Source organism: Carcharodon carcharias, chromosome 20 (assembly GCF_017639515.1).
Source record: "Carcharodon carcharias isolate sCarCar2 chromosome 20, sCarCar2.pri, whole genome shotgun sequence".
NCBI lineage: Eukaryota > Metazoa > Chordata > Chondrichthyes > Lamniformes > Lamnidae > Carcharodon > Carcharodon carcharias.
The window spans coordinates 100,289,984-100,304,494 of NC_054486.1; the positions used below are offsets into that span (position 1 = coordinate 100,289,984).

General features: G+C 41.0%; 1 protein-coding gene across 3 annotated transcripts in view; it reads left to right on the top strand.

Annotated features, from left to right (window-relative positions):
- aldh6a1 (aldehyde dehydrogenase 6 family, member A1) overlaps nucleotides 1-11,649 on the top strand; it is a 29,398-nt gene extending 17,749 nt beyond the window's left edge. For all 3 annotated transcript variants that reach the window (XM_041214650.1, XM_041214649.1, XM_041214651.1), the window contains 6 exons: nucleotides 49-170; nucleotides 4,940-5,129; nucleotides 5,921-6,102; nucleotides 6,687-6,866; nucleotides 7,665-7,763; nucleotides 8,617-11,649. In XM_041214650.1, coding sequence (XP_041070584.1) covers nucleotides 49-170; nucleotides 4,940-5,129; nucleotides 5,921-6,102; nucleotides 6,687-6,866; nucleotides 7,665-7,763; nucleotides 8,617-8,721 — 878 coding nt within the window. In that variant the 3' untranslated portion in view covers nucleotides 8,722-11,649. The remainder of the gene's footprint in view (nucleotides 1-48; nucleotides 171-4,939; nucleotides 5,130-5,920; nucleotides 6,103-6,686; nucleotides 6,867-7,664; nucleotides 7,764-8,616) is intronic.
- The last annotated feature ends 2,862 nt before the right edge of the window (nucleotides 11,650-14,511 follow it).

Genomic DNA, 14,511 nt, shown 5'->3' on the forward strand with positions numbered 1-14,511 from the left:
CAAATATGGGAATAATGTAATGCATTTTATTTTTCACCTTTTTTATAGCTGTGAACTTTGTTTGTGACCATCCTGCTATAAAAGCTATCAGCTTTGTTGGTTCCAATCAAGCAGGAGAGTACATCTACACAAGAGGTTCCAAAAATGGCAAGAGAGTCCAATCAAACATGGTGAATATCCTTTTCATTCCCTTACATTTGGACTCTTTTTTTATGGTTCACTTCCAGAATCAATTACAAAATCTCTTATTTTTCCTGATTCTGCACCCCTCCCCGTATTGAAATTTGACTTTGAGAATTACTGAAAAGGATTTTTTTGTTGAAGCTTTTCATCTTGCGCTCAAGATAATTCGCAAGAAAATACCAATGTCAGGGGAAACAACATATACTATGAGAAGAGTGCTGACTGGTTGACAAGTGGACCCTGGTAGATGTCCCTGGACAAGCCTGATCCCAGAGTGGAACCTAGCTTGATAGATTCTAACTTTTTGTTTGTTTAGATATTTGGAGAGTAGCTACTGAACTGAGTTGGGAATCAGTTGATTAACTTTTAACAATTCATTAAACAAGAAAAAATGAAGTATATTACAATACTCCTTCACCCACAACTATAACTTTACAAATACATACAGATTTGTAAGGATAACACAAGTTATATAAAAGCTATCTTGTACTATAATGTCCACAGTAAGTACACAGTCGATGTACCAATCGGCACCCTGTGGTCAGACACGCCCACACTCTGAAATCTAGTGACAGCCGATGCTATGATCTCTCCTTATTTAAACCCCAACCACAAGATGCTTGTCACACCGTGAGTCAACCAGCCTCACTCAACTCTGTTTTTCACACGAGGGTTTCCAATCTCCACTCTCCAAGAACTCAATTTGAAATCTTCTCCCAAACCGACACTTTCTCTCATATTCCTTCTGTAAGGGCACACCTCCAGGGTTTTGAGTTCTCCTTCTGATGTTCCTCTCCCCGGGTCACCATATGCATTCAAGCTGTCTTCCACACACACACTTATCACCAACTCAGCCGTCAACAGTACCACTGCTTCACATGCCCATAGCAAAGAGTTACAGTTGTCTTTTTAGACCATCTTGCCTCTTGCAAGCTATTATCACTTTAAATTTGCTTTCTGCAGCTTTTGTCTCTTTAAATCTGAAGCATGGAGCTTTTCTCATTGCACCTCACTCTTAACTTCACTTCACAGGACCTTACCCAGGTTCCTGTCCTTCCTTTTGACTAGAAGGTCACCTGTCTCTGTCCTACTCCTTTGGCCTTGGGACCTTTTTGGTTCTTTTGGGAAATCTGCAGCTCCCTCTCCCAGTGCCCAGTTTCTTTGGGGTTCTGGCTTCAAACTGAAGCAGAAAACTCTGTTTCTTTAGTTTTTCTGTGTGTCTGTGGAAGGGACCTGCCCCTCTGGATCCTTGTTGCTAGGCAACTGTCCACTACTTCTGCTCCTGTTTAACTTAAGTCATAAACTCTCATTAGAAAAGCAAGCATTTTTTAAAAGTGGAACTAGGGCCTGAATTTTTCAGGCAGCAGGCAAGGCAGTCATGGAGCCAATCGCTGCCTGCGATTGGCTCCGCCCCACCGTTTTACACGGGCAGGCCAATTAAGGCCCACCCAGTGTAAGATGTGAGCCGTAGCGCTCAGTGCTACCTGTGTGGGTGGGGGAAGGAGGGAGAGTCAGGGCCAGCGCGAAAGAGCACTTCAGTCTCCCTGAGGCACAAAGCTATTGTAATTATTAAACAAATAGATATAAAATTCAACTAAATGTGTCCCATCTCATGTGACACATTTTGATTTTGTGGGAAAAATTATTTATTTATTTGATAAAAGCTTTAGGAAACCTCATCCCACTTGTGTTTGAGGTTTCCTAAAATGTGCAATGGTCGCTTGACCTTTTCGCCTGATCGCTAACCTTAAGGTTGGACGAGCAACGTTAACAATTACATCAATGACTCCCTTAATGGCCTTGATAGGCCGTTTACATATCAGCGGACGTGCAGCCAACTCCGCACACCCTCTGAACGAAATATCGCGGGACGCATACCTGACGTCCATGTACATGATTTTAAGCGCCGGCATGTCAGGCCCACCCCGCACGCCAACTGAAAATTTCTGCTCTAAAACTCTTTTTGACCTTTCTTAACCCACAGATACAGAAATACAAATCAAACTTAACTTCAAAGCTAAAACTCATTCCCAATGCCTACAAATAACTCACCCAACTAGCTCCACTTCATAACAGTGGCAAATACCTCTCGTGTTGCTACTACATTGTAGCAGCATGAAACAGCTAGCTTCATCTGTTGCTCAAATTTTTGATAGATTACCCTGGAAGGGCAGGGTGAGGTAGACTAGCCACTCTTCAGGGTCAAAAGTGATGGCTTGGGCCCGTTCTTGAGTTGCATGATGTAAAGCATGAAATGATCTGATCAGAGCAGCCATTATCCTGCAGGATATCTTTGCACCCTACTTCAGCATCAAGTTTGCATAGTGAACCGATAAGGCAGTCTTATCGCTCTTGGAACTGTAAGAGTCCCAAGGTGTGTATTGACCAGTGAAGGTAGGTTCACCTTGCAAGCTTGATGCTAAAATAGGGCACTTCAAAGACATCTTGTGGGCAAATGGCTGCCCTGATCAGATCATTTCATGTTGTATATCACACACTCATGAATGGCCCAAGGCCATCACTTTCAGCCCTGAAGAGTGTCTAGTTGACCTTGCCTTGCCCTTCCAGGGTAATCTATCTTAATTTGTGTAACAGGTGAAGCTAGCTGTTTCATGCTGCAACTATTCAGTAGCAACATGAGTGGTTTTTGCCACTAACAGGATGTTGCCATCAAGCCAAAAAGTTGTTCTGTCACATGAATAACGTGGTATATGAAGTTCAGTGCCAGTGAGATGCTAGGTATGTAGGCCATGCGTCCCAAAGATGGGTGGATCATATCGTATCAAATAGCATGTTCCTTCCACTGTTCGCAACAGGCAAGATACAGTCTGTACCCAACCAGCCCATACTTACAAAACTCAAAACATAGTGATCAACGTTAGATGTGATTCTGTGATTGGACAACTTTTGCTAAATAATCCTCAGTGTGCTAAGAGTTACACTGACAACCAATTTAAAATTGTCATTTGGGCTCACAGTGTGGTGCGGTTGCATGTACTGGAAGTTATGTGTATTAATACACAAGGCCCTGTTCTTTGCAGATAGAAAGAACATGTATACGCTCTGCGCCTGTTTCAGCTAAACAAATAAGTGACAGCCATTCATTAGTCAAGACATTAATTGCCCTGGGGAATCAGAGTCAAGCTGCCTGGTTTAAATTTCATATTATGCTTGGAGTTAGTCTAACATTCTCCATGGCAACAGCTCTACCAGGGTCCACTTGCCAACCAATTAGCGCTCTCATAGTCTAAATATGTTGTTTCCCCTGACATTGGTATTTTGTTCTGAATTGTCCTGATGAGTGCAAGACCAAAAACTTTGACAAAAATTGTCTTTTTTTTCAGCATTACTCAAGTCTGTACTACTTAACAACTATTTATATTGTTTTAAAAACAAAAAATTGCAGTTGCTGGAAATCCAAAACAAAAACAGCATCAATGAATGATGCTGCCAGACCTGCTGAGTTTTTCCAGGTATTTCTGTTTTTGTACTTATATTGTTTTTCCTTCCCTGCCTCTATCTATCCTCCCCATAGATGTTATAACTTTCCTTTCCTATGATTGCGCAAATTTTAAAAACTTACAATCTGTACATTCTACCAGCTTTCCATCCCTTACTCCAGCAACATGACCATTTCTTCAGCAACATGACCATTTCTTATGTAGTTTACACCAAGGATGCTGATCTCTCGACATATTTGGCCTAGTATCTGATTTGAGGTGCATACAGCAAGAGGGATTATTTCATTCCTATTTAGAAACAAAAAAGTAATTGTTTTCAGTTTAAACTATAATGGGCCTGGTGGTCATGATACTTTCACATGCCCTGATAGGCTCACTGAGTGAGTTTCATTGCCCATTCAATGGAGTTCATGTTGATAATTGGGACCTCAGTTGAGCAGCATTGTATCTTTTCAAATTTTTTTGCTGTTGCAGCGCAACAACTTACACTCGCTGAGGATTAGGCATGCAAGACATCTTTTCCAAATTCTAACCTGAAAGACTTATTATGCCATATACTTCTGCTGTACATAAGGAACTAGTAAAGAGGCTGGGAAAGGGGAGAAGATGATAACAGAACAGTACTCATGCAGCAAAGTTCCAGTGGGAAAGGAAGAGAATATCTCGAAGGACAGTTAGTAAATGGGTTGATTTTTTTGGATGCTGTTAGGAAGTTATGCAAGGTATTGGCATGCCAACTTGTGGCCTCTGACCATGGGTCCTTTCCCTTCTGTGGTGTTGCTAAGTTCTGTGCTGTAGTAGGGAGCTGCCCAGCATAAGCCCTGTGGTGGGAGAGAGAGGAGTGAATCACAAGCAACATGATCCTTGTTGCAAGCATCTAACTCTTAGCAGTATGGGCAGTAGTCTGAGTGTAAATGATCCAGCTATCTCTTGGCTGCAGGACATGTCTGACTTGGGGAAGGATATCATAACAATTCTCCCCCCTGCAAAATGCAAATCCTACTCCAAACTGCAGATGGCAGGAGATCAGCCCTTTATCATTGTTGTATGGTAGTGCAGAAAAGGTTCTTTTGTATGAAAGCCCTGTTTTTCTAGTTCTACTATAATTAGTGTACTAGGCATTCAGTCTTACCAGTTTTTGCCTGTGCTGTGAAGGTTTTGGAGGGGGGGAAAAGAGGTTTGTGCCTCCAATGCGTATAGAATGGTTTAAACCTGAATTTTACCATGTAGCTGCTTTGAGTCTACAGGAAGGAACCTCCATTCCACCTTTTCCTTTATCTGTGAATTCCTTGTAGGGCGCTAAGAACCACGGAGTCGTGATGCCTGATGCTAACAAGGAGAACACTCTGAATCAGCTGGTTGGTGCAGCTTTTGGAGCAGCTGGACAACGTTGCATGGCCCTGTCAACCGCTGTCCTGGTCGGGGAAGCTAGAAATTGGCTGCCTGAACTGGTGGAAAGGGCAAAGAAACTGAGAGTCAATGCAGGTGCAATTACATTCTCAATACAACAGAAGTAAGAGAAAATTGAAAAGTGACCCTGTGTGGTGCTGGAGCCAAGTTGTGGAATACAGGGGCAGTTGCATGGACTGGGTGGCCTTTTCTTGCAGCCACGTTTTTGTTTTTCATAATTGCAACCATGTGAAACAGACTTTTCAGAGTAAGCATAAAGCATGCTCTCTCACCATCAAGAATGTGGGGCATGGGCATCATTGGCACTTATTACCAGTTCGTCGTAGTCCCTTGAAGGTGGTAGTGGGCTGCCTTGCCACCTGCTAGTCCATGTGCAAAGATGCTCCCACAAAGCTTTAGGTAGACAGTTTGAGGGTTTTAACCCAACGACACTGAAGGAACGCCAAAAACACCCGTTATCATGAACTGGTATGAAATGATTATTTTTCTCTAAAAGAGACTCCATTTTACCTTTGGCCTCACTGCAGGAATAACCAAAAAAGCTTTAAGTTCTTCAGTGTGACAAAATGATCTTATTGGGTGAAACAATTGGTATTAAATGTATACAAGCTGGCCAAATCCATTATTTCCCTACATGCCTAAGGTAGTTAAACTTTTATTAACTAGCTGTCTTGACTGGACTGTCAGCAATACTTTCTCTTGGAGTTTGTAATATGGTGGAGGAATGAAGAAGAGGAACCTGTTTATTACATGCTCTGACTACAGTCCTAACAGCTGCTCTATATTCCTCCTACATTATCTAATCCAAAAGGGGTTGGCTTGGTTGACCACATATGTCATTTTATTTGTTTTCTCCCTGATCCCAGGTGACCAGCCGGGCTCTGACCTAGGTCCTCTCGTCTCCCCTCAGGCAAAGACCCGAGTGTGTGATCTGGTCCAAAGTGGTGTGGAGGAGGGTGCAAAGTTGCTACTGGATGGCCGGAAGATCCAGGTGAAAGGATATGAAAACGGTAACTTTGTGGGTCCCACCATCCTTGCAGCAGTGAAGGTAAGAAGAACACTGATTTTTTCCAGCCATCAATTGGCTGAGACATTGAGCTTGTAGAATCTTCAGTTAGGAAGTTGGATGGAGTTTATGTAGTCTGACCATGCCTGAGTTTTCTTCTTTCCGAAAGGATAGTGTAATGTAGATTCACTCGGGTGTTACTGGAGATGTGCCTCAATTATTGGAAGGTTGACAGGTTGGGCCTTTTTCACTATAGCCTAAATGGATAAACCTGATGAGAGGTTTTCAACATTATTAAGAGTTATAATAAGGTAAATAGTGATGGATCATTTCCACAGGCTGGCAACACTGTAATGAGGATACAAATTTTAAGATTTTCACAAAAAGAGAGGGTAGCATTCAGAATATAAAAAGAATGTGAAGTTCTTTGCTGTCTTTGAATCAGGCTTAATAAATTATTTTAAAAGGGAGCTAGACAGTGTCGTTATTTAAAAATAACAAAGGGGTGTATGTGAACCAAGTAGAATCAGACTAGGTCTGATGACTGTGCTGCAAAGAGTAGCAACAAGTGTGCACCATCGCAAGACCTTTTATTAAGGCTTTTTTTGTTTTGTTTTACTCCATAGCCTCAAATGAAGTGCTATACTGAGGAGATCTTCGGACCAGTCCTAGTAGTCCTTGAAGCAGATACCCTGGATGAAGCTGTTGATATCATCAACCAAAACCCATATGGAAACGGCACTGCCATCTTCACCACAAATGGTGCCACAGCCCGTAAATTCACACACCACGTTGATGTGGGACAGGTGCGTTTTTAAACATATCTCCACAGATGGGCATACCCAGCTTTATTTGAATTGGCATCTATGTAGATGATGACTGAGAGCTGGGTGTACCTGTTTGGTTTCTGAGGCGATACTCGAGATGCCCAGCCTACATGCATGTTTGTTTTTCTTTTCTAACAGTATGAATGTATGGTAGTCCTGCATTAGAGAGGAAACTAGAGCAATGATTATGTATGGTCAGCAAGACCTTCCTGGAGAGCATGTCACTTCGACATGTATATAATAGTGCTTGAGAACTTTTTTCTATATGGAAGAAAATATTAAACCAAGAGATTAATTCTCTGCTCTAGCTCTTTAAATTATAGTTTAAGGTCGAATGCTCCTCTGGGTTTTATTGTGTAAGTTGCTGTCCTCTCATTTAATCAGTACAGTATCAGTTGACTTTTTGTATAATGAAATATAATCTCCAAAACCACTATCTGGTTACAGCTATGTTAAATAATATCACTTTAATTTCTCCCTTCTTCCCAAGCAGAAAGGACAGACTAACCTGAAATTCGGCCTGCACCTATAGATGTCAAGATCATCTGGCTTTCTTTTCTCTCTCTCTCTCTCCTTTTCCTCCCCTTTTTCCAACTAACCTGTCTTTGATCTGCCCACTAAACATTGTTGGGAAGCACAAAGTAAAGTATCAGCATGCCATATGGGAATCCCAGACAGGAATTCACATTCTGCTCAGATGTGGCTGCTACCCATTATTTGATGCATCTGTTTGGAGCCCTCTTTGGTAAATTATGGCTTTTTAATCCTCCTTTTCAGATTGGAGTAAATGTGCCTATCCCAGTTCCATTGCCCATGTTCTCGTTTACTGGATCAAGAGGCTCATTCAGGGGTGATACCAACTTCTATGGCAAACAGGTATGTTTGTCTCTAAGCCAGAACAAGTTAGGCAGCAATAATATAAACGTCACAGGATGATGTGTTTAACCAGTTGCTCTTTGTTGCACTGTGGGTTGGGGTCTTCCCAGTCCTAGCCTTCTGCAGTATCCTGAGGCCTAGGGGAATACAGGTGTCCTTTCTGGTTGTTACTAGGATGTCCACTCCAATGAGGGACCAGGAATTTATCAATGGCACCTCACAAGTAAATTTCACACCTATACATTATGGTTGGAGAGCTTTCAACTTTTATGATGTGTAAAGCTACATTTGAATCCCACTTGCTCCAGGATTTGGTCCTGGCTCAGTATTTCAGATGTACTTAATGTTAGTGGTGGTGCAACTGGTCATAAGTAGGGTTGCCAGCTCTGGTTAGACATATTCCTGGAGGTTTCAATCAGTGGTCTCCTACCTCCAACCAATCTATCTCCACACTCCACCTTTCTACACCCATTGGAAAGCGAATGGACTCATGAGTACCTGATTGGATAATTCTTCAGTCTATCAACAGCCTTTATTCCCGTGTCTGATAATTTTATAATTGATAAAGGTGTTCACAGAAAATTTAAACTTTATCAGCCCCCTGATTTTTCTGGTGTATTTCCTCACAGCTGTGTCCTAGAGGTTAATCTTTAATTCTCAAAGATGTGGAACAATCCTGGAAGCCCTAGAACTGGATCAAACAATTTGAATGAAAACCCAGGTATCCAGTCTGATGCATAGATTTCAACAGTTGAAACAGTTCAACTCCTGAGTAATACTGAGCCCAACCCTGAAACCCAAGAGCCATGCATGCGTGCAACCTTTAACTTCTGTTTTTTCAATTTTATCCTAGGGTATTCAGTTCTACACTCAAGTAAAGACGGTCACATCACAGTGGAAGGAGGAAGATTCGACCTTAACCAGCCCATCTGTTGTCATGCCAACGATGGGGCGCTAAGTTCACTTCATTGAAAAGGCAAGCCACGTTCAACATAGTCCTTGGTACTGACTTACGGAGAATTTGGGCTGGAGCAGCTGCATGTGAGCAACATATACCTCTGGCCCTTCCACCTGACCTAGGAGAGGCATATATACCATGGGCATGGCAAGAGGGAATGGAAGGAAAACTATAGAAAACATTTGTTTCACCTTGACCATTCTTAGCAATTTTAAACTATTTTAATTTTTCAATTTCAATTACTTGAATTTTTTAATCTGCCTCAGTAGCCCTCAAATTCTGATCATGTAGCGCACATCTAGGTATAAACAGAGTTTAAACAGAAAGTTCTATTTTTCCTGTCTCAATTCGAACTGCTTGCACAGTTCATTTTTTCCCCTCAAAATATGATTTCCATACACAAATAAGTAATCTGACTGATATATGTAGCTTGTTGAGGATGTCTGGATCAAACAATTTGAATGAAAACCCAGATATCCAGTCTGATGCATATCTGACTGATATTTGTAGCTTGTTGAGGACGTAACTTAAAGCTAGCTGACTTACAAGTATGCATCCCAAAATTACCTGTTGGTGGATTGCTTTAAACCACTATTTAAACTTTAGGTGGAAAGAAAATCATATAGTTCTGGCAATATTTATGAGCTGTTTCTTACTTTAATTGCAGGATTCAATGCACAGTTATCTTTTATTGGGTTGATGAAAAACAAATATAACTGGGTAATTTTTCTGTGTAAAAAAAAATTGTACAGTTTTAGACCTGTGATTAGATAATGATTAAATGTGATTAGGTTTAGAAGTCTGAAGTCCTTTATCCCCATATTCCTTTTCAGTAAGAAATTGATCCTAAATCATGTGCCTCGGACTAGTGTGTGCTTTGTCAAAGTGAGTTAGATATGAGCTACGGCAATGACACCATTACTTATCCAGTGAAACACTTGAGTCACAGACCAGAAAAGTCGCAGGTTAGAAGCAGTGATGTTGTAAAAAGCACTAATTTAACAATGGGACCTTTTTAATGTTGGTTTTTCTTTACATCCCATTAATCTATTTCAAACAGCAAGGTTAATTCTCAATGTCATAGCTCTCAAAAACGAAACTGACAGCAAGTTGTCGAGTGAAATGGGGCAACACTATTATGCACAAGTTTTTTAGATGGACAGTACTTTCTGCTCATGATCTAGCTGATAAGAACATAATTAAGTGCAGGTGTAAGCCATTTGGCCCTTTCAACCTGCTCTGCCATTCAATTAGATCATGGCTCATCTACCTCAACTAGACCTTCCCACTCAAGAGTTCAAATCTTGCAATGGCAAACTATGAAACAATGTAACTTCACCTGAAACAGATGGAAACGGGTTTGTACTCGAAAGAGTTACACCTTCCCACACTATCCCTGGATTCCCTTAGTATCCAAAAATCTATATTTCTGTTTTGAATACACTTGACCAACTGACTATCTTGAGATTGTGTGTTCCAAACACAGTCCCTTTTGAGTGAGAAAAAAAGTCTCCTCATCACAGTCATAAATGGCTGGCTGCTTATTTTGAGGTTATGACCTCCTAGTTCTAGACTGTCCAGCCAGGGAAACATTCTCTCAGCAGCTACCCTTTAAACCCCCTTAAGAATTTTATATGTTCCATTGTCATCTCTCAATCCCTCCTCGTAAGACAATCCCCTTATTCCAGGAACCAGGCCAGTGAACCTTTACACTCCCTCCAGGGAAAATGTACCCTTCTGAGTATGGAGACCAAAACTGTACACAGTCTCCAAAGCCCTATATAATTGAAGTAAGACTTTACTCTTTTACTCCAATCCCTTTGTAATAAAGGCTAACACTATTTATCCCTAATTGTGTGTTGTACTTGCATGTTAACTTTATGATTCTTGTACAAGGACACCCAGTTGCCTATGAATGCAAACATTTCCCAATCTTTCACCTTTTTAAAAATTTTTGTTTTCTATTTTTCCTGTTAAAGCCTTCACATTTCCCCATTATGTTCCTTCTACCATGTTCTTGCCCACTTATTTAACATGTCTATATTCCTTCTGGCCTCTTTGCATGCTCCCACTGAGCCTTATATCGTCAGCAAACTTGGATATATTGCCCTCATCTAGGTCATTGATATAGTTTATAAATAGCTGAGGCTCAAGCACTGATTGTTGCGGTATCCCACCAACTGCAAGCAAGCTGCCTACCCAAAAATAACCAGTTTATTCCTACTCTGTTAACCAATCCTCAATGCTAATATATTATCTCCAATCTCATGAACCCTAATTTTATGTAATAAATTCATATGTGGCACCGTATCAAATTCTTTTTAAATATTGGAATACATTATATCCATTAATTTTCCTTTTGATCTACCCTGCTAGCTATAACTTTAAACTACAACAGATTTGTCAGGCATGATTTCCCTTTCATAAATCCATGTTGACTCTGCCCAATTATACTATGATTTCTAAGTGCTCTGTTACCATGTGCCTAATAGATTCCAGCAATTTCTCTACTACAGATGTCGGGCTAACTGGCCATTAGCTCCCTGTTTTATCTCCCTCACTTTTTTTGAAAAGTGGGTTTACCTTTGCTATCTCCCAATATGCATGGACCATTCTAAAATTGAGGGAATTCTGGAAGATCAAAACCAATGCTGCTATCTTTGAGCAGTCAGTGATTTTTGTACTGAAGGAAAGTTGTGAATTCATATGGAAAAAAGCTATCCAGTTAAACTTGGGTTGAAGTGTGCATTGTTACACTGGATAAACTGGTTGAAGTTTTCCCCCTTCAACTTGGAGGGGGGGAAATCACTTGGTTGTACATGAAGCAGATGTTCCTGTTTGTTTGAGCATGATGTAACTGGCTAATCATGTTAATCATGTAAAAAAAACTCTTGCTGCAAGTTGATAAATTAAACTTTTTATAAATGCTTTGTGACTTTATGATATCAAAACTTTTTTCAGCAAAGGAACATGATAAAGATCAGGATTTTCTGGATCTTATGGAATGTAGGAGTTTCCATGGACAAAAATCATAAGGGTTGGCATTTAAAATTCCTCCTGCAATTCCTCCAATGGTTTGGTTGGTAAAGGTGAAGTATAATAGAGCTGTGCAGACCAAAATGTCCCAAAACTCTTTCCTGCTAATCTGTGAGGGCTGCAAATAACTGAAAGATTGCCTTGAATATACCTGAAGTAAGAAAAGTAAAACAGTTGGGGAAAACAGATCCTGTTCTCTATCAGAAATCCCTCTGAAAAGTGTATTAATGCACACCATAAGCTCCCACGATCCGAAAAAACACAATGACACTTATTGTCTAGGCCCACGCGTGAAGAAAGGCATGTGGTTTTGAGGGTATTGCCAGTGAACCTATGTCCGATCAAGAGTTGATGCCTTCATGAGATGAAGGGAGAAAATAGTGTCCTTGTTTAGATGAAATATAAAACAAAAACCAAATGCTGCCTATGATGTTGAGTGAGATATGACATCTTGTGTAAATTTTAAAAATAAACTCTCGGAATTTTGGTTAAAAAACTAAGTTCAAGATTGCTACTCAGTAATTAAACTTCTGACACTTCCTTTCCTTACTAGTCAGGATCAGGCAAATAACAGCAAGTTCAAGCAAAGGGCAATATGTGTGTATGCAGTCTCTTAAAAACAGCCAAAATGCTCATCAGGTGATAAACATGATTTGCCACAAATAGTTCTATGTTTTGAGTAAAAGATTAAAAACTGCAGGTGGTTGACATCTTGTGCTTCAAGAGAACAGGTTTTTTTTTAACCCTGCAAGTTTCCAATCTTGGTCATGCCATTATTATAGGTGCTTGTTGGTGATAGGCTAAGATCCTAACTCTTGGGTTCAAGAACGGTTTTAACATTAGTAAATAAATATAAATTAGTAACCTTTTACAAGGCCAGCATTTCTTTCTCATCCCTAATCGCCCTTGAACATGTTGGTCAGCCACTCGATTGAGCTTGGTACCTGCGTGAATTACTTTGGTTCATGAGAAGTAAGTGGAGAGTTTCAGGATTTAGGCCCTGTGATAATGTAGGAACAGCAATATATTTCCAAATCGGTATAGTGTATCACTTGGAAGAGATGATATTCTCGTGCCTGCTGCCTTTGTTATTCTAGGTGATAGTAGCTGCAGGTTTAGAAGGTAATGTCAAAGAAGCCTTGGTGAGTTGCTGCAGTGTATTTTGGGGATGATGCACACTGTAGCTATGGTGTACCTGGAGTGAAGTTGGTCTATGGTGGTGCAAAGGGTGCCAATCAAGCAAGCTTCTTGTGATGGAGGTGCACTTAATCAGGCAAGTAGAGAATATTCCACCACACTGATTTTCCCCTTTGTAGATGGTGGAAAGGCTTTGGGGACTCAGGTGATGAGTAAATCACTGCATGATTAGCAAGAAGAATTTTTACTGATATAGCACTTCTTGTGCAGGAAAACTCAGAAGTGGCAGAATGTTTTTATTTATTCTCTAGATGTGGGAAATGTTGGCAAATCTAAATTTATTCCCTGTCCTTAGTTTCCCTAAATGAATGAACCAGCTTGAGCTGCTACAGTCCTTATGGTTTTTCAACAATAGTGTTAAGATTAAAATCCTGAAATTTCCTACTTGAATATGACAATGGAAGAACAACAGTGTACATTTCAAGTCAGGATGATGTGTGACTTAGAGGTGATGGTATTCTCGTGATATTGTTTTATGGTGATACAGAAAACAGTCTTAAGAAACCATGTATGTTATATTTAATCCTTCCATACATTTTAATGAATTGCTCACTGACACCCAGTTTGGGTTCTGCCAGGGCCACTCAGCTCCTGACCTCAATATAGTCTTGGTTCAAACATGGACAAAAGAGCTGAACTCCAGAGGTGAGCTAAGTGTGACTACCCTTGACATCAGGGCTACATTTGACACTCAAGCATCAAGGAGCCCTACCTAGCAAGACCGGAGTCAAAGGGAATCGGGGAAAATTCTCCACTGGTTGGAGTCATACCTAGCACAAAGGAAGATGGTTGTGGTTGTTGGAGATCAGTCATCTCAGCTCCGGGACATCACTGCAAGAATTCCTCGGGGCAGTGCAACGACTAACTCCCCTCCTGATTCTCCAAAGCCTGTCCACCATCTACAAGTCATAAGTGTGACGGAATACTCCCCATTTGTCTGGAAGAGTGCAGCTTCCTTAACACTCGAAGCTTGATACCGTCGGGACGCAGCAGCCTGCTAGATTGGCACCACATCCACAAATGCTCACTCCCTCCACCACTGACACACAGTAGCAGCAATGTGTACCATCTACAAATGCATTACAGGAATTCACCAAGGCTCTTAAAACAGCACCTTCCAAACCCACGACCATCACCATTTATGAGGACAAGGGCAGCGAAAAGATGGGAACCCACCATCTGGAATTTCCCCTCCAAATCACTCACCATCTTGACTTGGAAATATATTACCATTCCTTCACTCTTTCTGGGTCAAAACCTTGGAACTTCTTCCCTAACAGCACTGTGGACTGCAGTGGCTTACTACCACCTTGAGGGAAATTGAGGATGGGCAATAAATGCTGGCCTTGCCAGCAATGCCCACATCCCAAGAATAAATATATGTGAAAAGGTTGCTCAGTGTCTTTTGTTAAAAACCTGTTGGAGACCACACTGTGCACACCCCCCCCCCCCCCAAGTTTCTCCACACCCTTCAGGATGTCCACCAGAAGTCTACTTGGTTTCTCTGTGATCAAATCAACGCTTCAGCACACTCCTGCAATTGTACATCAGTTCTCC